This window comes from Megalops cyprinoides, chromosome 14 (genome assembly GCF_013368585.1).
Source record: "Megalops cyprinoides isolate fMegCyp1 chromosome 14, fMegCyp1.pri, whole genome shotgun sequence".
NCBI classification, from domain to species: domain Eukaryota; kingdom Metazoa; phylum Chordata; class Actinopteri; order Elopiformes; family Megalopidae; genus Megalops; species Megalops cyprinoides.
In genome coordinates, this window is record NC_050596.1 from 17784082 (window position 1) to 17809327 (window position 25246).

The 25246-nt window shown below is 45.6% G+C and overlaps 1 protein-coding gene across 5 annotated transcripts in view; it reads left to right on the forward strand.

The window, feature by feature from the left end:
• LOC118788777 (FERM, ARHGEF and pleckstrin domain-containing protein 1-like) overlaps nt 1-25246 on the forward strand; it is a 78872-nt gene that overhangs the window by 44731 nt on the left and 8895 nt on the right. The window contains exons 3-17 of one of the 5 annotated variants that reach the window (XM_036544838.1): nt 3176-3280; nt 4030-4072; nt 4926-5004; nt 8420-8517; nt 9730-9844; nt 11735-11882; nt 12402-12497; nt 13711-13877; nt 14059-14127; nt 14687-14762; nt 15301-15514; nt 21433-21620; nt 21999-22088; nt 23244-23377; nt 25083-25164. In XM_036544838.1, coding sequence (XP_036400731.1) covers nt 3176-3280; nt 4030-4072; nt 4926-5004; nt 8420-8517; nt 9730-9844; nt 11735-11882; nt 12402-12497; nt 13711-13877; nt 14059-14127; nt 14687-14762; nt 15301-15514; nt 21433-21620; nt 21999-22088; nt 23244-23377; nt 25083-25164 — 1704 coding nt within the window. The remainder of the gene's footprint in view (nt 1-3175; nt 3281-4029; nt 4073-4925; nt 5005-8419; nt 8518-9729; nt 9845-11734; nt 11883-12401; nt 12498-13710; nt 13878-14058; nt 14128-14686; nt 14763-15300; nt 15515-21432; nt 21621-21998; nt 22089-23243; nt 23378-25082; nt 25165-25246) is intronic. The other 4 variants (XM_036544842.1, XM_036544839.1, XM_036544840.1 and 1 more) reach the window with 4 other exon arrangements.

Below are 25246 nucleotides of genomic sequence, written 5' to 3' on the forward strand. Positions count from 1 at the left end.
AACTGAGCGTTTGTTTTTTTCGCCTCTCCTGTAGCGTGGTTTTCTGCAGAGGCCTTTTTCTCCGCGGCATTAGTATGCAGCTGTGGACGGCTGCGTTTCCTTGGCACGGGTCTCGCTGTGCCCTGGCAGGCCGAGTCAGCAGCAACCAGGGATGGGAACGGTGTGTCTGCATTCCGTGGCTAACGAAGCTTCACCGCTTTCATCTGGGACGTGCCCAGGCTCACGAGTGGGGGGGTTGGGGTTGGGGGCACATTTGGGAAAATTTGATGCGTGCACTGCGAAGGCCTGTGCCGGGTAAAAATTGGCAGGACCTATGCTCCCCCAGGCAGGGAAGTAGTGGCACCCAAACTCTCACAGAGAATTGCTCAGCGGACCGTTTTCAGATGTAGGCGGAAAGGGAGGCGTGAGCATAACATACCAGACAAACAGACAGGCGCTTGGACTGGCTGTCATGTGTATTTACCCCTGTCCTGTCAGTCAGAGCATGTGGCGGAAATGAGGCGAGTGCATGGCCACAGACAGCACGTGCCGGCGGCTGAGTGCCTCGCTGCGGAACTGTGAACGGTATCTCCCGTGACCTTTGGAGAACACTGCCATGCACAGTCAAATGCAATTTGCCATCGGCAGAAGTTCTGTCTGAAGAGCAGGCAGAATCCAGAAATGGGCGAAGTGGTCTCGACATTACCAGAGTTCCTAATGCATTTAAATTAAACCCCGTAGCAGGATGTTTCCTGCGCTCTCTGTTCTGCATGTCATTGTAAAAATTCGAGCTGTAAAGCGTTAAATCGGGCTGATCCAGTGTGACCTTTTGATGTGGAGTATAATGCAGATGCTGTGGTTGGAATATGTATAGTAGACTGTCTTGGGGGCTGTGGAACTACTGGTGTGTGTCTGCATAAGGGGCCTCTGCACAGCAACGGTGGCACGGCCCTTGTGACGATTGGCCACTCTGAAGCGGGCAGCATCATTGATGGCCTCTGCTCCTGTTGTGCTGAAGGCAGAGGGGCTCAGCACACCTTTTAGCCATGAGCGTTGTTGAGCAGTGCAGGGGGTCTCCCCCAATAACCCTGCCCTTACCCAGCGTGGTGGGACGGTCGGTGTCCGTGCCCCTCTACCGGTCAGGCAGCAGCGTGGGTTGGCTGGCTGCAGCCGCTGCAGGTCTTGGCTGGAGGCGAGGACTGGATTTGGCTGGAGGCCTGTGCCCTCCTGTTACCACCTGCTCTCACTCCTTACTGTCCATAATAGAAACAGCTGGACCTCAGCAGCACGCAGCCTCACACGCTGCAATGGAGAGAACAAAGGACACCAGCAGGGTGGAAAGAACTCAGGCTCTGGAAACACTTGTTCGTAGGACGCCTCAGTAGGTTTCATTGATTTCACACGTATGTCATTATCAGCCAGCAGATACCTCCTCCTGACAGACATACCTTTATAAAAAGTATATGAGGCTAGAACTGCTATAAAGAAAGGAAGAATTGGGTGTGGAAGGGCTTACAAAAAGTGCTGCCCTCTAGTGATTGTGTGTGATAGGTCCATGATCAAGATATTGGGTTACCAGTAGATAAGGTTTCTGTTCTACTCAGGGGTAGAGTCTTAAAATTTTTCACTGTTTGGCATTCACATTTCAGCCTTGTTCTCTGGGTTGGTTCATGGAGTGGGTAGTTGCAGTTGTATTGTAACAGGCTTCGTAGCCTGTGTTCTGACACCGGGGCACCATGTGGTAATGTCCATCTCAACAGTAACTTCTTGTAATATTCAGTTCAGAGTGTCAGAGGCCTGCCTTTGTATTTGGATAGTGCAGTGCCCCCCCCAGGGAATGAGACTCAACATGAGGGTCGTTATTGCAGCGAGAATGGGAGCTCAGCTATAAACACACATGTAGCTCCACTGTGCTCTGATAGGGGAAAACAAGCCAGAAGAATGCAGGCTGGAAGAAGATCTGAACTGCTTCTGGTGAGCTTGTCTTACTGCAATATTCATGACACAACTGCTGGAAAGAAGAGGATGGATGTGTCAATCAACATGACTAATGCAACTGTCCTGAGGAGTACACAGACACATGTTTTATAACAATGAAGGGAGCCTTCTGAATACTGTGTTCTTGCTTTGCTAGGTGGCATTTATAATTGTGATGATATAGAGGTCTTGGGTTGTGTGACATAAAATGTGGCCACAGTGGAGAAGAATCACAGTTCTTCAAGGATCATCCATCATGCTCATTGCTGCACCATAACATTTTGGAATTTGGGATATGTGCCCTCCCACTTAGGCTCAGTTTAGGGTGGTCCAAAACAGCTGTGACCTGTCTTTCCTCCCTTATCTGCCTGGCAAAAAGCATCAGCTACCAGCTGCCTAGTTTTGCTAATTGTTGGGCTGTTTTTTTATACTTTTTGTGCCACAGCATCTCCTCGTTTTGATTGATCCAAAACACGCTCAGATACATTACCCCTCATTTTGACCAGTGTTTAAGGTTGTGTCTGAAGGTACCTTTAGTACTCCTCCTGCAGCAAGCACTCAGGGAAGAGCACCCAGACTCCATCGTGTGAAGAGTGAGAAGCCCAGTCAGACGGCTATACCACACAGTGAGGAGTTTTATCTTTGCTGTCACTGTGACACATTCCTGTGTATTCCCAACTGCGGAGCTTAGCGATTGTCAGATTTCAGCCAAGTGTGAAAGTGTTCACTAAACTGGCGGCAACAATACTGGGGGTCCCAGACGGTGAAATGGGCTTTCCAAAGTCTGAGTCATTAATCAGTTAGTGGCTGAACCTGGGTCAGTGGGCAGGTCTGACTGCAGTGAGTGGTGTGGGATAGAACACACTTCAGGCCAGTAACACATGGCATGCAACTTCCCTGTACAGACTTGGTGGTGAAGTGAACCCAGCTGTGTCTTAGAATCTGAAAGCCCACCCACTAATCTAGTCTTCAGTGGCAGACTTCCACTGAAATGAAAACTCATTTCATTAAGGAGTCTTATTAAAACCATAGAATGAGTGAATGACAGCCCCAGTCCTGTCTTGGCTGTCAGTGAGGTCTGAAGATTCGCTGAATAAATACTGCGAATATGAGGTTGTATGAATACTTGGAGTCCCGCAGTAGTGTACATTCATGTAGCGGATGAAATTTTGTCCTTCATTGCAGCAGTCCTCACCTGTTTGTTTCATCTGTCCCACAGCAACGAGCCCCAGGGAAGGTGCTGTTCGACCTTGTGTGTGCCCACCTGAACCTCGTTGAGGGTGACTACTTTGGCCTGGAGTTTCAGGACCACCGCAAGATGTCTGTAAGTGAGGGGTACCGGGGGAAACATGGCCTTTGCCCATGGAAAGCGTACAATGTTGGCATCACACAAAGCATACATATTTATATCGTCTTCCACTGACAATTATGATGTTTTGGACATTTTCACCATTGACCTGTACTCTGTCATCTGTGATATTACAGAGCAGAGATGCACTGTATATTTATGCAAGTCCCAGCGTGCCCATGGCTGTCCAGGTCAGCCAAACTGTCCTGTATCTCAGGGTTTAGGAGTGCTGGCAGATACATTTACATTTACATTTACATTTATTCATTTGGCAGATGCTTTTATCCAAAGTGACTTACAAGCGAGGCAGAGTACAGCATAATAAAACGAATGGGAATTAACGCTGCATTTCTACGTCAAAAATGGCATTGAACATGGCACATAGCCACTCTCAGAGTGTTTAGAAGCCAGGGGTTCAAAAGTAGCCTGTCTCTCTCAATCTGCACTTCCGTGCCTGGTGATTGGCAGCTCCCACTCTTTCTTTCTGAAGTCTGCAAAGTTCAGTGAGCCTTTCTGCAGATATGTCTCATGTCCCAGTCTGATTCGAGAGCTCTGGCTGGGCCTGCGCATGTGACCGAGAGGGCCTGACAGGAACAAGCTCGAACTCCAGCGGGACGTAGCGTGGGTTTCCCCCCAGAGCCACTGAGAATGAATCATTCATTATCGCCTCCATAATTCAGCTCGGCCTGCTGAAAACATGCGATATTTTGCTTGTTTTTTCGCAGGTCTGGTTGGATCTGTTAAAGCCCACCGTGAAGCAGATAAGAAGTAAGTGCCTGTGGCAGGGAGGGGTGTTCCTCGCTGTAACTGCATGTGGCGCTTGTGGAAAGGGATGGGTCGTCAGCCTTGGCAGAAGCACACAATCACATGGAAGTAGGCTGGATGTGCAGTGCTGAATATTTTACAAAGCGCCATGATGAGAAACCTACTCTATTAAGAGAAAAAGGATTGCTGTGCCTTTTATTCATGTTTCTTCCTGTTATAATCCCATTAGTGTTATTTTCTCCATCCAATAGTATTTATTTTTTTACAAAGGAAGAAATAAACGTGGATTGCTTCAGTGTGAACTTAAAGGTTGTTTTAAGTCACTGTTTTACGTCTTCAAGTCAATGTTTTTCTTTGCTGTAACTGGCATTTCAGTGTTCTGTGTATGAGGGCAACTGATTGCCTCAAATATGTATAGTGTCAGTATGTCTTTGAAAATGAAAGTGTTGGTTTCTCCTTTGCTGGGGCATTTTGCTTCATGCATTTTCTGTCTAAAGCGAGCACAGGGTTTGGCTGACAGGCCTATGAGACATGCTTTTATTATGTGTCAGAGGTTTTACAGTGCTTGTGAATCCAGCATTTTAAGAATTTGGTTCAGAAATGCACCTGATGTAGCTGTCAGTTGTCAGAGGCATAGATGGCCTCTGCAGTAGATCCTCCTATTTCAATAACTTTACATGACATTTTCTATTTAACATCTAACTGTGTTTCCAGTTGGAGCATCACATTCAAAATAAGTCATCTGTAGCGTTATCTGAGCGACATCCAACGGTCTCCCGGCTCAGCCAGCTGTAGCGTTATTGTGTTGTGAGTGCCGATGCGGACAGTTTTCCGTGGTAACGGTGTGCCTTTTTAGGGCCCAAGCACACGGTCCTGCGGTTCGTGGTGAAGTTCTTCCCCCCAGACCACGCCCAGCTCCTGGAGGAGCTGACCAGGTAAGGCCGGGGCAGGTGGAGTGCCGTCATCCTCACCCGCACGCTCTCTGCTCACGGCTCCGCTTTGTTCAGTATATACACTTTTCATCACAGTCTCCTTTGTATCCTCCCCTCTCCACCAGCAGTTCTCAGCTGCTCCTCTGCAGCCATCGGGCAGTATTTATGCCCCCCACTGGAAGCCAGGGCTAGCCTGAGCTTGTACCTCCTTTCTTGTTTTCCCATAGCATTATGATCTGTGGGCTGGTTTTATTCAAAAGTGCTTTCAACTCGTGTACCTTGGTGGAATCTCACTGCTGACATGATTGGCTAAAGAATGCAAGCAGTTTGGAACATCTGGTCCTGTTTCCCATAAGCCTCTGTGCTGTATTTATTTTAACAAAAATTCCCATAAATCAAAATTGAGCTAAAAAGTACATTGTCAGTATTCTTAAACTAATCAATCAACTTAACATTAAAGCTTGTATACCAAGTTTTAGGACATATTATTGGATTTTATTCATTTCAGGTAGCACATACGGCTGTTAATCTAAATCTCAATACATATCATATATATGTATTTAGATATAGATTAATATATATGACTTAAGTTGAGTATATATCTTAAATTGTTAACGAGAACAGTACCAGAAAAACATAGTAGCTACCCATATGGGGTAAACGTATACACATGTACATGTGTTCAGTGTTTCGATTTCAAATGATTTTTAGTGAGGCGTTTCTTCATAGGCAAGTATCCTGAAGTTCCTCTCCAAATCCCTTCCTCCTGTTAAGTGTTATACAAGTCCTTTCGACAACTAAGTCTTTTTAAGTGCTGTCTGTGAGTGCTCATATTTAACACTTCCCTTTAGAAACAAAAATCTTGATGTATTGAGTGAAGATGTGGTACATTGCATCATAGTCCCCTTTAGTTATACTTTGCATACATGTGGTGGCAATGAGTTATGGACCATATAATATTAACAGAATGGCAGTATTTTTACTTGACTAAGAGAAATTGTTATTCATGTCCAGTTATGAACATGATATTGTTCAAATGTGTTTTAAACTTAAATGCCTGGTTAAATGGTTAAATGCCTGTTGTAACCACCAATATCCATTCAGTTCCTTAACATTGCCCTCTGTCACTGACTCCCCTTTTGCATTAGTATTCATGGATGCAGTCACTGAGTGGTTTTCAGTGGTTTATTTGCTGATTATTGTGTTGTTCATGAGCTTTAGAAGATGTCAGAGGTATAGTATGGTGAGATCCACTGAGAAATGCAATCTTGTATGGAAAAAATTACTCAGATACTGAAGACATTTAAGGAAACTGAAGCCATTTGTGATGAGATTAACCTCTGAAACAGAAATTAACCTCCATGACAGACATTATTGCAGTTTTTTAAGAACAGCCTCACTAAACCGTTAGAGTTGGAGTTCATATAAAAAAAAAATGATTTCCATATCTTCTGGTGATTGCATATTCAGTATGCTCTGGATTCCCCGTGTGGGTGAAAAGGGCTCTTTAGGAAGATGTATGGCCTGTTAATGGGAATAATATATAATGTAAGGGTGGCTACGAGCCGCAAGCCATTAGCGGTCATATTCTCCCCCTTGCATTACAGTAAGTCACTCTGAATTGGGGTCTCTGCATGTGCAGATGACTCAGATGTCCAAGAAAGTGGCCTTTGATGCATTTATGCATACCATAATTTCTGAGAAATCCTTTCCACCAGATTTATTCTCTCCTCATCCATGTAACAAATGTTTTACAGCTTTTATGCATATTGTGTTGAACCATTTGAGATATTTTTTTCTATAACAATAATTGGTTCTTGACGCCTGCATTAAAAAGTCTTTAACGTAGTATGATGGTGCTAATATATGTTTTTATGAATTATTGCAAAATGATGATGATGATAAATAACGTATGCATAATTATCAGAATCCAAAAGTGGGAGTAAGAAGTATTGGTCATTACCTCTCTTTATGGATGGATGGCAGTTTGATTTGGTTAGTGACTGTGACATCATGTGTGTTGTATTAGGGTCCTGGACCTGTCTTCAGCAGTAGGTCTTACTGTGGCTGGTGTGTCTGTCCAAACCCATAGCTTGAGAGGACATAAACACAGAGAAACTGCAGAGCCCCTGGCCCATACCGTGCCTATACCATGTCCAACAGCCACCAAACAGTCCCCCCTGGTTTAAAGGGTGCACTGCTCTCTATACAGAGCATAGGGGCAGATTCTAATATCGGCTTGGAAAAGTCTAAACTTTCTATTTGGAGATGTCAGAAGTGCTCCCCAAACAAATATGAAGGTTCAAATTCTTGGAAAGGGCAGCAATGGCTTTCTCGTAAATTGTTATTACTTTAATGACTACTGCTGTGAGTCTTTGGCTTCAAACACTGTCTACAACCATGCATGCATTCGCGAGGATTAAATTCACAACCCTGTCAGTGACAATTTCACGCTTAACTGCCCAGGCACAAAGAGCCAGCTTCTTAGAACGCAAATTTAGGTGGAATGTTTGTGACCGGTTTGGGGGCGTCCCTGTCATATCGTCCCATTTCCAGCAAGGGTATGTATGATTTGAGGTTAACTGAACTTTCTTTTCTATTAAAACTTCAGTTGGCCCGTAAAGGTTTGTTTTTGAGACTGCAGCCCTCAGATTCTCTAGCTGCTTCAGAGGAATGAGAGGTGTGTTGTTGTGCGGTCTGTTTATGTAGCACCTTCTGGGGCCATAAAGATGACATACACACATACCTTCAGCCTCTTCTGGGGACTTAGGTCTATGCCAGTTCTTATGCCTGTGTGAAATGGTGAAGCTGTCGATCTGTACTGAGGTTGTGTAGCACACAGCCTCTGCTCACAGGACAACATGCCTTTAGGTTATATATTCATTGTAGCAGATCTTAAGCATTTGCAAAGAATTATTCACTACTGAGTTTTCTCTCCAATCCACATAGTATTTCCCATATGTTTTCAGTTTGCCCTTGAAATATCTCCATATGTCATAAAATGCACCCAGGTGCTGTACATTGTGTTCACATTTGCTCTGTTTACTTTGTCTGTGTGTGTGTGTGTGTGTGTGTGTGTGTGTGTGTGTGTGTGTGTTTGTATGATGCTAGGGATTTCATTAGACACCCAGTAAGTGACTCTTTGTTTGAATCAATTGTTAATCTAGATTATATTTATGTGGTATTTTTTCCATTTTCTAATAATCTAAAGAAGAACAATCATGTATTTTAGGGATAATTGAGGCACGGTTTAGTCATTTATTTTCCCTCTGTGAGATTGCCAGGGAATGAGGTACTGTTCTGATGTTGACTGACAGGTTGATTCACTGTACCAACCAGTCTGCATTATTCTTTGTGTACTTTGGGATCAGCCAAGAGGACATGATGTCATGTCTCTTTTCTCCTTCTTGTCTCTCAGGTACCTCTTCGCCCTTCAGATAAAGCAGGACCTGGCCTGTGGACGCCTGACCTGTAACGACAGCAGCGCTGCTCTCATGGTCTCCCACATCGTCCAGTGTAAGGCTGCTTGCGCTGTATTGTCAAGACAATCCTCACTCAGTTTAAATTCACTGAATTATGTATAATAATAATAATAAGGATGTATGCATTCAACATTTAGCATCAACTGAAATGTGGAGTGTTATGTACCATGTATTTAAAAGGCACCCAGGGCAATTTTTGTGTAAAAATAACACCCACGGAGAGTGTTTGGATGGGTGTCAAGCAATATCAATCAGCACTTTTAGGGCCATTCATGTATTGTGTACTGCATCCAACCAAATGTTTTCCCCGGGGTTGAATTTTTTTTTTAGAAAACTTAAAATTAGATACAAGTTCCCATATGAAATCTCTGATTAATGATAAATTTTGGGTAAAAAGTGGCAATTTAAGCCATTTAAGAATAGCCTTTTAAGTTTCCCTTAAGTCAAAAGCATAGAAATCACTTCTATGCCGCAGCAAACCTGAGAAACGACAGACCAGCACAAATCGATGGGGAGGATTATCTATTACATCGCCGTTCATGCAGAACCATTCTTAAATGATGTCAAACAAGTCACAGGGCAACAGTGAAAATTGAGCACTTGGTTGCTATGGAGACCTCCCAGTCTTCTGTCTCCACAGAATGGAAGGTTACTGTAGAATAGCTTAGACGTGCTGGTGACATACCGTCTGAGACCTCGAATACTGGAGGTCCAGCTACTCCAAGCATTCTGACCTCCGTCTGAAAGCTAGAAAGCATTATCAGCTTCAGTGTGCATAGAGGAAGAAGGCTCATAAAATGGAACATGAGGTGATCTACATGACACACCGTGGCTGCGTTTCTGTTTGGCTGTCAGAGCTTTGTTTAGACCTCTTTGCTTCGGATGCTCTGTTGCTGTGGTTAGAGGCGTCTCTGCCTTTGTCTGATTGTCTCTGCCAGACAGATAGGAATGTGGGCACGGTGACCTGGCGTGTTCGTACTCTCCTAACCCCCGCCAGAGATGAAGTCAAACCGCACTCCATTAGTCACACACAGGTGCTGTCTTTAGGTGGTCTGAGACAAACCTGAGTGAGGCTTTTAAATCCGTTTAGTCAGCACTTGCTATTGTAGTCCATAATGGCCCACATTATAGATCTTTGCCACCATTCACACTTGGCTTTTCTTTTTCCTCTTTTTCTTTTCTCCTCCTCCGCTGCTCAATGCTCTTTTTTGTTCGTTTGATCATTCTTGTCCTTTTTTTGGCTTAGCTGAGATTGGGGACTTTGATGAGGCCCAGACCAGGCAGCACCTCCTGACCAACAAGTACATTCCTGACCAGGAGGCTCTGATGGACAAGATCATGGAGTTCCACCGCAAGCACGTGTGAGTGGAACAGCTGACCTACCTGTGTGATAACACCAACACAACACACTCTCTTACTCTCTCTGTCACTTCATACTCTGTCTCATACTTGTTCTCACACTCTCTCATTCTTGCTATTCAAACACTCTTTCTCTGTCTCACAGTGCTGACAGTGCTCTCAGCTCTTTTTGGTTTTCCAGTCTAGTTGTCTTCCGACTGGATGTTTCTGAGACATCATGCTAAGGCTGATTTTGGACCGTATGTGTGAGGAGAGCCTATTTGCCCTCTTTATTTCAATGCTGGTGGTGAGACTTGTGATGCGAAAAGACTGTCAAAGACCTCAGACATGTCCTCAGGGGAATGACTGTTACCGAGTTTAGACCCTGCGCACCCAGAGCCCCCCCCCCCCCATGCTACAGGAGTGGTTAGTGCCAGAGGGGACTTGAGTGGCTGGTGAACTCTGCAGCTGGAGCTGCCTCTGCTCCCAACCAAGAGCTGTCTCACATGCACGGGAGACCAGGAATCTGCTTGGTGCACTGCTCTGCTCCCAGCCCAGTGCAAGGAATGTTTTCAAGTTAGGGAACTGTGCGTGGCCCTGCTTCAGCTTTATCTCAACAATGTGTATCATGAACCACTGTTTATGAGGCCAAGTCATGCCAGAGACAGTTAGGATGCATGGCACACATTCAGAATATGCTCTTAAATGATCAGAACCAGTGTTAGTTTTTTCTTCTGTTACATAGCATGTATTTAGTGGTCACTGACATGAATGAAAATTCTTGGTGAGAAACAAGAAAGCTTCACTTTGTGAAGTTTGTACTCGCAGTGTAAAGTTTGTAGCGTTAAGGACGAAGTGCATTGTGGTTACACTGAGCAGTGGCCTTTAAGCTTTTTCCTTCCCATGGTTGGTTATGCTTTGAATCACTTCTTCATCATTAGTGTTTAAACAGCAAATCTTGAGGTATCCGTATTGAAACACATATTCCCATGTAAGATGTCTGCAACCGTTTACTTTTCCAGAATTCCCTCTGTGAGGTTACCCTTCTTGAAGTGTCTATTAAAACATTAGTTAACTGCCCTGTCATACGCCCTTTTCCAGTCTGATTCTAAGATGCCATTCCAGTGGTTAAAAGGGCTGTCTTAGATGTGACTGCACTCCCTGCCTTATTCTTTTTGTCTTCCCCTTCTTAGCTGATAACACCAACTGCCACTGGTCTGGAAGGAAGCCATTCTGACAATTAAATATGTAATTAAGCACCACATACAGGAAACAGGAAGTAATTTTCAGATATCAGATTAAGAGGGAGCAAGCTTTTTCTCTGACAGTGATACATTTCTCTGAGGCCTCAGTGGTATCAGCTGAATTTCATAACTGTGTCTAACTCTGCTTTATATGCAGTTTACGTTTAACGTTTTCTTTTGAAATGAATGAAGGTTCGTTTCAAGATATTGATGTTTAATACTGGGAAATATGGGTATGAAATGTATTTTTTTGTTGATTTCATATGGCACAAACTGTTGAGCCACAGTTTTTGTGAGATTTCATCAGTTTGCTAGAAAAATTTCTGTGATTTTTATCCTGTAATTAACTATTATTATCGTTTGCTTAGCGTCACCCGGGAATCAAGAGTGTAACCTTCAGATTACAAGCCCAGTTCTCTGTAATGCAGTGAGAGATGTGAGTGTATTGTTATCTGATGGTGATGGGGGCCAGTGCTGTCAGATATTTCAGCTTCTCTCTCCATACACAAGGCTTTACCATGGGAACCTGGCAGCGTATTAAACAAATGAGAATGATCTTCCTCTTCTCAGCCACATGGGTGTCCACTGAAAGGTCATCGACAGCAGGGTTTGGAAAGGAAAAGGTGACGAAATGTGGTCTTGATGCATATGTATGGTGTGACTCCTCAGAGGGCAGACGCCAGCGGAGTCAGACTACCAGCTGCTGGAGGTCGCCCGCAGACTAGAGATGTACGGCATTCGGCTCCACCCAGCGAAGGACAGAGAGGGCACCAAGCTGAACCTGGCTGTGGCCCACACCGGCGTCCTGGTCTTTCAGGTGAATGGCGCAGGTTTTCAGTAGAGGATTGTCTCGGATTTATGTTCTGCCATCAAACAGATCCATCGTGGTGTGATGTTGAACACAGTGCCCACCACTGGAGGCCTGTACTGTGTACCAAAAAATGTTTACAGCATTTGTACATCAGCAGATCAAAGCCTTGAATTCTGTTCTGCTTTCATGTTTGTTTGGATGTTCGTGCTCTTTGAATCTGTTGAGTGCTTTCAGTGCTTTGCTGAAACATTTGCCAGCTGTTCTGTCTCTGGAACTGAACCATAGAAAACATGGCATTCATAATTGTCATGAAACTTTGATGAATACATTTTTGTGGGATAGCCTTTTAAAGTTTTATTCAGATTTAGTGCGCTTAAGTCATATAAGTTGAATTGCTTTTTTAGAAAGAGCAGAACAACAGATGGAGTAGGAGCTAGGGCTATTTTTTGGGTTATATTTAAAAGGACTGTCTGGTTCATATTAAAAGGGTGTCTGCACTCACTTTATTGTGAATTTCTTCTGAAGGGGCACATGAAGATCAATGCCTTCAACTGGTCCAAAGTGCGCAAACTGAGCTTCAAGAGGAAGCGCTTCCTCATCAAACTGAGACCAGACCTGAATGTAAGTCTCGTCACTGTGGAGTCTCAGGATCACGGTCAGACATTACATCTCATCATTTTTGATTATTTTGGCAGGCTCCCTAAGACAGGGTGTTATTATACATCCACCACAATCTTTATATATACAGCTGGGTTCATGCTGAAAGTACACTGGCATATTGCAGGGCACCTCAGTCAGAGGCACAGCAGCATTGTGCCACTCTGATTCAAACCTGCAACCATCACATCCCGGGCAGACTGAAAGTGGTTATTTTGTCTTCATAGTCTGTCTATGTTTGTACATTACTCGTCATGATCTAAGAGGACAGGAATTGTAAAAATGCAAAACACTTCAAATAGGTTGAATCATATTCTTTGAAATATTTTGGCACGTGTTGCTCTTGGATTATTATCAGGACTGTGTTTAAAAATATGTCATTTTGCTTTTATATATAAAATATCATATATTTTATATATGTTTATTTTGAGGAACCATTTTCCCATAAGTGTTAGTTAGCAGGAGAGAAGGAAGAGGAGAATGTAAGTGTTTGTGTTAAATTATATAGAATGAACATATATACTTAAAATATTTTGACATCTATGCCTCAGTGCAACACTTCTGGTATCCCTGGAATCCTGAATCTTCCCTCCGTGTTCAGTATTATTTTTAGGTTATGTGTAGTATTTCTCACATGAGGTTCCCATGGACTCTGAAAAACCCTGAAAATATTTTTAACCTGGAAAGTCACGGAAAGGTGACATTTCACACTGTCCATGGAATGTCATGGCAAATTGCCCAAGTCGGGGGAAAAAGAGAGTAACGTACATCCCTCTGTCTTGCTAACACGCAAGAATTATGTTATTAGCAGTCTAGCAATTTCCATTTGTTCATATTGGTGTTAAATTGATTTGCTGGCTGGCTTGTACATTAAGTCCACTGACCAAGCATCACTGAGGACTTATATTCACTTCCAAATCCATCTGCAAAGACAGAAAATACTGTGTTTGTCTTAAAAAGCATTTACCCAGATTACCAGAGGCTTACGCTGCTCATCATTAACAATTGATAACTCTTAATTCAGCTAAGTTAGCCTGGTATGGATATAGGCTGTATCATGGTCATCTGAAATGAATAAGGAAAAAGAGCTTATACATTATGGAAAAATTCATGGATGACTTCCGCATTTACATGCGCAAAATGGCTGAATCATGCCTGTGGTGGTTGGCCTCTACAGCAGAGTGCATACCAGGACACCCTGGAGTTCCTGATGGGCAGCCGGGACTGCTGCAAGGTCTTCTGGAAGATCTGCGTGGAGTACCATGCCTTCTTCCGCCTCTACGAGGAACCCAAGCCCAAACCCAAGCCTGTCCTTTTCACCAGGGGATCCTCCTTCAGATTCAGGTAGATGCAGCCACTGGTCTGGCACCAGGGCGCACGTCATAAGAATCTTTTGCAAACCATATTTTGTGGAGGAGTGCTGTGTTAGGTCTAGCTGTCCTCCTGCAGTGCTGTGGAAACACAGTGCACCCTCGCCTTATGTTTGTCCTCCTGTGCCTCATCTCTCCTTGCCTTCTCTTTGCAGCGGACGCACGCAGAAGCAGGTGATCGATTACGTCAAGGACTCTGAGTTCAAAAAGATCCCTTTTGAAAGGTGAGGCTGTGTTTTTGGCCTTTCTTGTGCAAGTTACGTTCATTTTTTGACCACGACCATTATTTTCTCAAATTCATAAGTCATTGTTTCCTCAATATCATGGGGGGGGGAAGGGACCAACTGTCGGGAGTGAAGAGAGCTCGTTAATAGAGACCAGCCTTGGATGCCGCTCCCACTGTGTGTGTGTGTGTGTGTGTGTGTGTGTGTGTGTGCGTGCACGCGCGTGCTTTGTCTTTATCCTGTTCGTTTTCTTGGTGGGATTTTTGACTGTAAGCTACAGTTTCTCATAACATAATTGTGAAGGGGAAGGATTCCCGGGGAGGTGTCTAATTGAGGCCTGTTCCAGGGTGGGGAAATAGTGGTAATTATGCAGCCCACTGAAGCAGAACATTTACCTCAAATTCGATCAGCTCACTGAGCTGGAACTTTAAAAGCAACATCCACATTCACCAGACCTAACCAGATTTAACGGTACAGAAGGTGAAGGGGCAAGTTATAGTCTGAGAGAAGTCTGTCCAAATTTATGGCATGCTCACTGACTCTATCCTTCCACTTCCAGGAAGCACAGCAAGGTCCAGTCCAACAGCAGCATGTCTCCGATGCCTTCCCAGCAGCGGTCCGAAGTGCCAAAAGAAGTCAGTGTGACATTTCCCATGGTGGCTCCTGTCTTAGATGCAGATTTACTCTTTATGTTGCGTGTTTCTGTCCATCCTAAATAACCAACCTACTTTATTTTCACATGGTAACACAAAAAATGTAGATCCATAGGATCACTGAGGGAAACTATTTTATTTATGGAAACTGTTTTACTGTTTCATTATTTATGTTGAATGTGAAAAGTTGAGTCACTTTGAGGGAGTAATTCCTCTGAATTCAAAGGATACTGAGGGCTGTTCTTTCAAATTTTATCAGCTTCTGTAATCTCAGTGGAATTTTTTTCCAGGAAAAGTCCTTAAGTAATTGAAAACGTACTCCAGGGAAAGTGTTCAGTTGGACGTAACAAGTACACACCAAGCAAATGGCCCATAAATTCTTGATACGTCCACCTACACATTTCCTGGGTTTGATTTTTTCCACAGAACCGCCCTCAGTGACTTTAAACAGTATCAGAGCGTGTGAGTCGTGGGGGTCGTCGTCAGCGTGCGTTTCTTGTCCCTTTCTGTCTCGGCACAGCAGAGCATGAGCTGCGCTTCCGGGGACAGGCCGGACTCCACGAGCCGACCCAGCTGGAGAGAAGCTGCGTCCGCAAGAGCAGAGGACCCTGCCGGCAAGCTGGCAAGCCCCTCCGCCCTGCTCAACGGGCATGAGGACAGGCCGGGCCCCAGGGAGGACGAGGCGAGAGGCCAGCCATCCCCAGCCAGGCAGCACGCCGACCATCTGAGCACAGGTCCAGCATCGCGGGCTGCCAAAGGCAGCAGCTCCTCCATCCCCTACATCGACTGCAGTGACATAGATAGCGAGTACGACGTGGCCAAGGGCCGCGTCACCAGGTCCCACTCCCACACAAATGACAATGATGAGGATGAGCCGGTGGTGCGGGCTGTTAACGGGGCCTACCACCACGAGCGGGACCGCGGCCTGGGCAGAATCCGCTATAGAGAGTCCCCGCCCTTTCCCAGCCCTCCGCTTGACCTGAGCCAGGAGCTGATGGACGACGAGGTGTCGAGCGTCTCGCTGTACGGCGTCGGGCAGCCCCACGCGCCTCTCCACAGCACACTGGTGGACGAGCTTTTCCGGGGCCCGGCTCAGCGCAGCCCCCTGGTGGCGCGCCACGTGGCGGGCAGCAGGAGCTCCGGCTCCAGCCCGGTCATGAGCACGTTCCACCGCACCGGCTCGCTCAGTCACGCTGAGCAGAATGGCCACGCGGCGCGGCCCGGCCGCTGGGACACGGGGCCCCGCGACGAGGGCCACCAGTACGGCAGCTACTCGCCCATCGTCAGCCGCTCGCCGCACCTGCAGAAGCTGCAGAGCATGCGCAACCGCTCCGACACCGACCCCCTCATTCTCAGCCAGCTCACCTCCACCCCGGCCCGCGACCCCCGCCACGCCCTGGCCCGGGCCGAGTACACGGCCGCCCTGGAGCGCCGCATGATGGCCAATGGCCTCTCAGCCCCGGGCCAGCCCAAATCCAGCCCTGTCCAGAGGCTGTGCAGCCGGCCGGCTGCCGCCGACCACGCGGCCGCGGTCCAGATGATCGACGGCTCCACCAGCAGCGGCACGGAGTCCAGCGACTCCGAGTCGGAGACGGGCAGCTCCTGCAGCCACCCGCTGGTGTACGGCAACCCCATCGCCGGCAGCTCCTCGCCAATGCCCCGAAACAAGTTCTCCTTCGGCAGCCTGCAGCTGGACGAGGAGACGGAGGAGGACGGCTGCTTTAACTTTAGCGACGAGGACGGGGCGCGCGTGTTCAGCTGCTAGCGCAGCTCAGTGCGCGTAGGTGATTTACAGTTAGGCGGCAATGGGCTGCTCCCCTATTGGTGGGAGGTGTTAGCGTTAGTTGGGGCAAAAAGAGGGGCCTTTGCCACCACTGTATGAGTCTGCATGAGTGCAGTGAGGCCATGCCCAGAGGGAGATCTATCTCTGTGTCTGTGGGGGTGAAACAGCTGTTCAGACTGCAGAGAGATCGGGAAAAGCCTCTCTCCTCCTCGGTGTATGGTACACCTTATGTACAGAAAAGGAAATGGCTGTTCTGTGATATAAAACAAGGATTAGCCTTGCGTAACATTTGCAGTTTGATCGTAATTGTACTCGTATGGTATCTGTCTGCTTCAGCAAACGGTCTGCGGCCCCTTGGACAGAGAGGCCTTATGAGGTGCCAAGCCCTATAATGAAACACTGCACAGCTGCGAATAAAACCGGCTGTTGGAGAAAAACACGCCAAACGTTCCGTTTTGATTGAAACCTGACTGGCAGGTTTATGAAGCTGCGATGTGTCTGTACTGATAAATTCGCTGAAACCTCAGCGGTCTTTGACAGATAGCTAATCTGGTATGGAAGTTGCCATTCTTGCAATAAGCCTGCAGTGAATGCATGCAGAGGGACCTAGTGAATTTATGTTTCTACTGTGTATTTAACTCTGCTCTGATAACCCAATAAGTGTATAAAAGGTTGGAATCGGAGCATTCGGTCAAGTTGCCTTCATGTGTCTTAGTTAATGGAAAAAACCTTGTTTGTGCCGTAAATGGGAGACTTAGCCATTTTCTTTGACTCTTTTATAGAGGGCTATACTTAAATGTTTGAATCTTGTTAAAACAGCCCTTGTTATGCTGTTTGACTGATTTTATCCATCATAGTCTTGTGGAATAGATAAATATGTAGGGCATATTGTTAGAAATTGTGTACTAAAGGATTTATGAGTGTAATGTTGTACTTTTGAATGTAGTGTCGATTGTGTAAATTGTAGGTGAGGTGGAGGGAAAATCTTCATTGCTACTTCCATGTTAGCCATTTTAACTTATTAACTTTAACGTATCTTGAATGTTTGCTTAGTTCAAGCAGTTTCACATTTTAAATCTCGAAAGTGTGGTGGCTACTGATAATTCAGTATCCCAGTAATCTATGCTTTTCAGTTAACTTCCCAATATTGTAGTTACGGTTTACAGTGCATGTTGTTCTAGTGCAGTCACCAATCGCTGGAAATTTGGCTTCTTGGCTGACTTGATATGATTGAAGTTGTGACATATTCTGTTAACACTCTTGGTGTTGATTCAGAAAGGGAATTTGGGTTACATAAACATTCCAAATATATAGTCTATAGAGGAGGCATACAGTGCAGATTTCAGTGCTGTTTTTGTGCAGTTCTTTGCATGCATTCCAGTACTATTCAGTATGGATAGTATGGTCAGTGGTCTTCTTTGGGATTGTGGTTCGTTGTTTACTGTTATACACTATTATGCTGGCAGGTCCTGTAGAGCTGTACTTGGTACTAAATATTAAGGTGCAGCTCTGAATTCGTAACATTGTTGGAAAATGCACTCCAGGTGCACTAACTAGACCCATGCGATCACTTTGCTCAACCCTCCCTGGGTGTCTCTTTTATGCCTTTGATCTATAATGCAGGACCTAGTCAACAAAAGCACTAACTAATGACAGGTGATGCGTGACGCCATTTAGTTTCTTTCCCAGCATGCACTGCAAGCAGAACAATCTGTCCCAACACAATTACTTTGCACTTTGAGCTTCATTTTTGTTTTGTTTTGTTTTTGTTTTTTTTGCTCCGTAATTTCTCTTTCTTTTGCAAATTCAAGGCAGCTGGGGCTTCATTCTCACCATTGTCATTTGTTTGCGGTTTATTTGCAGTTCCTCTTATTTTGACAAAGAAGTGAATATCTGAGCTTATATTTATAACACAATGCTTTTTTTTTTCAATTTCCTGTCCAATGTAAGCACTGTTCTGTCAGCATGTATCTGTGGGGTTGAAGTCTCACATTGTCTCTGTTCCTCTCTCCCGGAGGCATGTGAAGCTGTTCCTGCACTGTGCTGCTGTTCTGCTGTTCTGTCTCTCACTGTGTGTGGAGAGAGGAGGGTAACCAGGGTTCCCTTAAGTGCAGTGATCCTGGTAACTGGAAGAGTGTGGTAGGGTGGGGCAGGGTGGGGTTGGTATGTGGGGGGGGGGGGTCTCAGGTCACTGGAAGTTGTTCAGGACAGTATAGTTAAGGAAGGACGTTAAAAAGGCAGGAACAGAAGGTAGTTTCGGTAGGTGTTGCATGTGCGTGTTTTGAAAGGCAGCCCAGCGAGCAAGGCAGAGTCACACAGCTCATTGTTTTACTCATGAGTCATGACCGTCATACGCTTCTGCTCACTTCTGGGACAGCTATTTATTTATTTATTTATTTGCTCGTATTTTACTTGCAGATTCTTGTTCACGCTTTGTTTCTCACTACGGGCGGAAAAAGGCAGCTAATGAATAAAAGATGTTGAACAAAAACAAATTATTTGGGCAAGCTCATTTCAAAGCAGCTTCTACCGTAGTCTGTTCTTCGGATTCATTCTAGAAGGGCACATCCACTAAGCATGAGGCACCGCAGTGAAAATAGCCACACGAATACTTAACTACGTTAATTTTCAATGTGGTCAGGCCACAGTGATGTCATACGCTTTGAAGAAGGCGGTCATTGTGTTATCATTGTGTTTGCTGCAAGAGAAAGACCACTAAATGTTAAGAATGAAGATTGTGTCAGCAAGTATCTGCTGTTGTTAAACATCTCTCTCTCTCTCTCTGAATGAATCCATCGTCCAGTTGAAGAAAACAGTCCGTGGTTATGGCAGATTGTATAATGCTCAGCTACAAGAGGGAATACACTGCGAGTTTGAAAGTGTCAGATTTTGTTTTCGGTTACTGGATCACTGCAGTTTCAAAGAGAAACCTTAATACACCAAGTGCTGCCTTTTGGCCGTCTGTGGGGGTTTGTTGCACACAGCTGAAATATACTGCTTGGCTGACTAGTCAGGGCTGCTGATGGGAACACAACCCAATAGTTTATATCTATTATTTGACCGTGGTTATTATAACCACAGAGTCACTTGACCCAGGCCCAAGCAGTGCATAACGGCTGTGCCAGCACATCCCACACTGGCCACAGGGTCAGGCTTGCGTGTTCTCCCTACTCCCAGTGTCACCCCTGTGGGCAGAACGCATGGGTCCCGGGGGTGACCCTGCCCAAGCGGCGCGTCCAAGAGAGTAACCCTGTTCACTGGCATGGCCCGCACCTCTCTGCTGCCCAGGCAATTCCCTCACCTCTAACCTTGCGGCTGGCTCCCACCAAAGTAGCACTTTCAGCAGCTTTCGCTGATAGAAAGCTTGACTTTTTTAGCATGTGTATATAGACATTTTTATTTAAACTGTGAGATTTATACTAATGTTAAATTTTGTAGCTTTTGTATTGAACTTGTTATATAATAGAAGCGATCAAACTGACTCCTTTTTGTCAATATGTAGTTTTTAATGTTTGTGCATTTTACAGCAACATTCCAACTGCAATTTTTCAGAGACCCTGAATGCCTCACTTGCTGCTGAAGGTGCTACTTTTAATGTCAAAACTACTTGAGATGGAACACAATGGCTTGTGAATGGACTAGCCTGACTGTACCTTAACCTGCTGTGTTTCCGCTGCAAACAACTGACTGACTGTTTCAATAAAAAAAAAAAAAATCAAAAGAAGTGCAGGGAAGCACTGTGTCTTTAACCACTAATGCTTGGACTGCTGTCAGGCAGAGGTAAACTGATTTTAAACACTGAGCAGACCCTTGTTCATTGTGCCTCCCTGCCACATTACCAGTCTGGTTCTGCTCCAAGGTTAGAAGGCCAGTGTTGTGGACCTGGCCTAGAATGTACCTGCATGATCTCCAAGTTTCTATTCTGCTCTCTCCCTCTCTTTCACTCTCACTCCTGTAACACTGTGTATATATTGTAGTCCTGTATTTGATATTTCTTTTTGACAAGCACTGGATTCCTCAACTGTCTTTTTTTGCAATCTCTCTTCTTTTTTTGGAAAGGTTTCTACACTTTTTAACATTGTATACGGTTGTGCACTAGTGTCAATAAAGTTGACCTTTGTGAAGCAGGACTCCAGCATCTTATTTAAAGACACCCACCAATGTCGTGTGATCGTCCTAGATGGTAGATGTCCCCCCCTTTCCGCCTGTGGTGTCTTAGAGAGCATAGAGTGTTTAGCTGTTGGTGTGTGTATATAATGCGTGTTATATACAAGCATTTGAGTGTGTGTGTGTTTGTTCAGCATGTGTAGAGGTGGCATTTCGTAGTCATTGTCACAGCTCTCCCCTCCATCTCGTAGACCCTGTCATAGCCCCATGCTAGCGTTGCGCAAGTTTAATCACTGTTTTGTCCTTGCCAACACGATGCAATCAGACGACAGAAAACAGTGGCGGGCAAGTATGCAATCCGTTACCGTAGTAGATGTAGACACAGTTTAGTTGCATCGGGTAAGTCATTTTATCTGTTGACTAAAGCGTCAAACGCAGAATGGGCTTTTTCGCTTCCTGATTTAACAAGTTTAAGGAAATTTGAGACTAAATTTGAGTTAGTGGCCAGATAATCCCTCGGAGTCATATTTGTAGACCTAGCACAGATATATCGAACTGCTAGAGCTGTCTAGAGAATGAGTCATCTAAGACTGCCGTTCATTGTTAGCTGTAATCAGACAGTCTTCTTGCCCATCTGGTGGGTAGCTATGGTTCATCCCCCAGTATTTTGTAGATGATGTAGCATTAGTTGTCTATAATGCACTTAATCGTGTGAGATATAAAGTATGTCTCTTTCTTCATCCCTCTCTCTGCCTCTCTCAGGAGCTGTAACAAACAGTCCTCGGCTCTCGGACTCCTCTGGTCACTCTCAGGGCATGGTCAACGGTCAGAAGCATGGCCTGGTCCCCGGTCAGAGCCCGGATGGGCGGCAGCCCTCCCCCCTCACCAGCCCGCTGCTGAACGACGCGGGCTACGTACGCACGGACGACGAGGACGAGGTTCGGAGGAAGGTTTGTGGTCCGCAGCACGGTCCGCTCAGAGGACCTGCCGGGCAGAGAGCTTTGCGCTGTTAGCTGCTGTCCTAAGCCCTGAAAGCTGAGCACTCTGATCTCAGGACCTAATGTTGCTGTTATTGCTCACCAGCATAGTAGAGGATGGAGATCACTTACCATGAATTGCTCTCCATGTAGGTCAGGTCTGTGCACTCCACTAGCTGAAGACAACTAACCAATGTGGGCATATAAGTACCTCATATGGTTCAACAGAAAAAAAAATCACCTTTGATTTGAAATTTGCTGTAATTTACACTATTAAATGACTGTGTTAATCCTCAGTCATCTGAGCAATGTTGAAAAAGTGCTGTTAACAGAAGTTTCCTTTGCTTTTAGAGGTTCCCAACCGACAAGGCCTACTTCATCGCAAAGGAGCTGCTGACCACCGAGAGGACATACCTGAAGGACCTGGAGGTTATTACTGTGGTAAGGTTCACCCTGCAGGTGGACTGGCAGGGAATCTCAAGCCGCTGTTGTTCATTTTGTCCACATCTGCATGCGACCAGAAGACTCATTATGGCGGCAGCAGTTGCCTTATTACAGAGCCTATGGAAAATGCCGTCGTGTAATCAGCTGGAGTGCTGAGATGTTCAAGGAGATGAGAATATCACTGTCTGTGAGGGTGATTGAATTGAACTCGTCATGTCAGTGCATCCTGGAGCGTGGTTTCCGTGGCAGCTGGCAGACTTGGACAGGTTGTGTTTTTCTTTCAGAAACTCGTTTCCCTGGCTACTTTATCGAGTATTTCGGCAGCGCTCTTTGCCTGCCGTGAGTCTCCCGCTGGCTGTTTATGCGTAAACATGCAAACACCTCTCTTTTTTTTTTCCTCTCAGAAGACCCGCTGAGAAAACCAGGAAATGAAAAAGGGCCACTCCTTATTTTAATGAATTAGGAAATGCCTGTAAGCAACGGGGCCGCCGTCACAGTGGGGTTGTCTGCCAGGCCAAGCACAACTGATGGAGCCCGATTGCAGCGCAGCGTTTCTCTGGCGGCCCCTCTGAAGTCCAAAAATGGCTTTGGCTCGTCTCATAAATATTTGCGCCGGCTGCGTCGTTTGAAGCCTGTGTTTTCCTGTGGCTGCCCCTGCGGAGAGTGGAGACATCTGAAGTACAGCTGTTGCTCACCTTTTGCTTTAAAGGACTTCCAGCAACCTGCCCCCTCTCAGCTGTTCGAGCCCCCCCCCACTAGAACAGGCCAACAAAACCTACCTCATCTCCCCAAGCAGCAAGACTGTTACACACTTTTCAGCAGATCAGATAGTGTTTGATGAATTTGTCCCCAAGGCCCGTGTCTGCGTGATGGCGGTATTGATCACGGTATTGATCTCACGGTCTTTATGGGATTTGGTTCAAGACGTGGCCCTGGCATGCGGTCGTTAGATAAGCATGCCGAGTTGTTTCGACAGCACTTCAGCACTAATACAATTATGGCAGATTGTCTCTCTTAATCATGTAGAACCTGTACACACACACACACACACACACACACACTCAGAGTTTCCTCTTTCTGACTGCTGAGATTGGGCCCACCGTCTTTTGAATCCTTATCCTTACAGCTAGGTAATGATGTTTGTCTTTGCAGGCTTTCCAGGACGCGGTGGGGAAAGATGAAGCCATGCCAGAGTCTCTCAGGAATGTCATATGCTCCAACTTTGACCCCCTGTACAAGTTCCACTCAGGTTTCCTGAGGGAGGTGGAGCAGAGGCTGGCTCTGTGGTGAGATTTGGGATTGGGGGGCAGGATTTGTAGGTTCAGCATAAAAGAAAAAAGGGCTTGGCTGCATGAGGAGAAACCTCTTGTTAAAACAGATCTCCCTCCAGAATGATCTTACAGGTGGTTTTACACCCTTTTATGTGAAACTGAAAACCGCAGTTCAAGTGCATGAGACTGCCCTTGTTGAAAGCACTTGTAAACAGGTCAGTGTGGCGCAATTGGGCCTGGTAAACTTGAAATACCTGTTGAATCATTGGAGACTATTGCCTTTCAACTCTCTTGTTGAGATCTATTGTATTTGTTGAAAACTTTCCTCTACTGAGGAAAGAAATTTTAGGAAGTATGTTAAACCAAAACATATCAAGACAAACATACTCATTGTAGAACTCTTTAAACAAAAGAGCACTCCTGTGTGCATGAAACTTGATTTTTCCATTATCTTATTTCTATTGTTCTGTCCTTACTTCTGTTGTTCCTCCTTGGTTGCAAAAACATTGCCCGCAATGACCCAGGCTAGCTTCCCCATAGCTAGCTTCATTTACATTTACATTTACATTTACATTTACTCATTTGGCAGACGCTTTTATCCAAAGCAACTTACAAGTGAGGCAGAGTGCAACACAGATTCTGCTATATCAGTCTGTGCACCAAGCCTTCCAGTGGCTACGTGTTCAATATTGGCATGCGATCTGGGAAGGCTGCATGGGGGAAATGCATCTCATCAGATGACCTGAGGAGTAGTGGTCTCCATGGCGACGGCTGAATAACGAGGATGGCCTCCTCGCCCCCGGGGCTCCCACTTCCTGCTTCTCTCTGTGATGGAGGCCCCGGCGAAGGCCCTCTCTCTCTCACATCACATCCCAGTGATCTGTTGAGTGCTGGCAGCTGTCCCCCCCTAAGGGACCCCGCCACATACACACACACACACACACACACACACACCACCCAAACGCAGCCAAGCTGGGGATCATCACCACCTCCATCTTCACGTTTCACATCAAAGCTCTGCAGATCTGGCTGGGAATACACAGAGGAGAGGCTCTCAATATGCTTCCCTGTAACATGTTCCAAGCCAAGGCCCCTCTTAATCAAACATCAATCATTCATAATGCAAGAAGACATGTAGAGAGCCTTCAGTAGCTCCGTCTAGCTGTTTTACGTGTATTTTAACTTGTAGGCATCAAAGGCATCCTTGGCAGTAAACTGAGCTTTGCTCTGCTCACATATGTCCAATTTAGAGACAGCCTTGGGGTGAGCGACGTAGTGTAAATTGCTTTAAAATGTTCCCCTCAAGCACATCACATTCAGACAGTCTCCTCTCTGCTCTTGATCTAATTTGCACAGAGGACAGCTCTGTGTTGTGTGCAGCGATACGTCTGATTTCATGAAAGCAAGGGAGAGCTTGATGGGCGTTTATTTAAAGTCACGATGAGAACAGTGCTCGAGGGTGACATCTGCTGGTGAGAATACAACTGCTCTCGTTCTGTGTTTGACTTGCTGTAGCCATTATTGCCCGCAGGAACGTGCACTTTGTACATGTTTGGTTGATCAAATTTTCCGTGGAGACACATCATGGTATGTTTTAGCTGGAAAGGCTTTCTAACAGCTGCACAGTCTTCTGGGATCGCAGAGCATAAACTATGTGAGTGAAGATTGAAGAAAAGGAGTAAATGACTGTTGACTACTGAAATCTGTGTCTTCTCCATAGGGAAGGCCGCTCCAATGCTCACATTAAAGGAGACTACCAGCGCATTGGGGACGTTATGCTTAACAACGTCCAGGGCATTAAGGTAAGGGGAGTTATCTGGGCCAACAATGCCTCCACGTTGAATCACTGTTAGCTAATTATCTGCATTTAACCAATACATACAT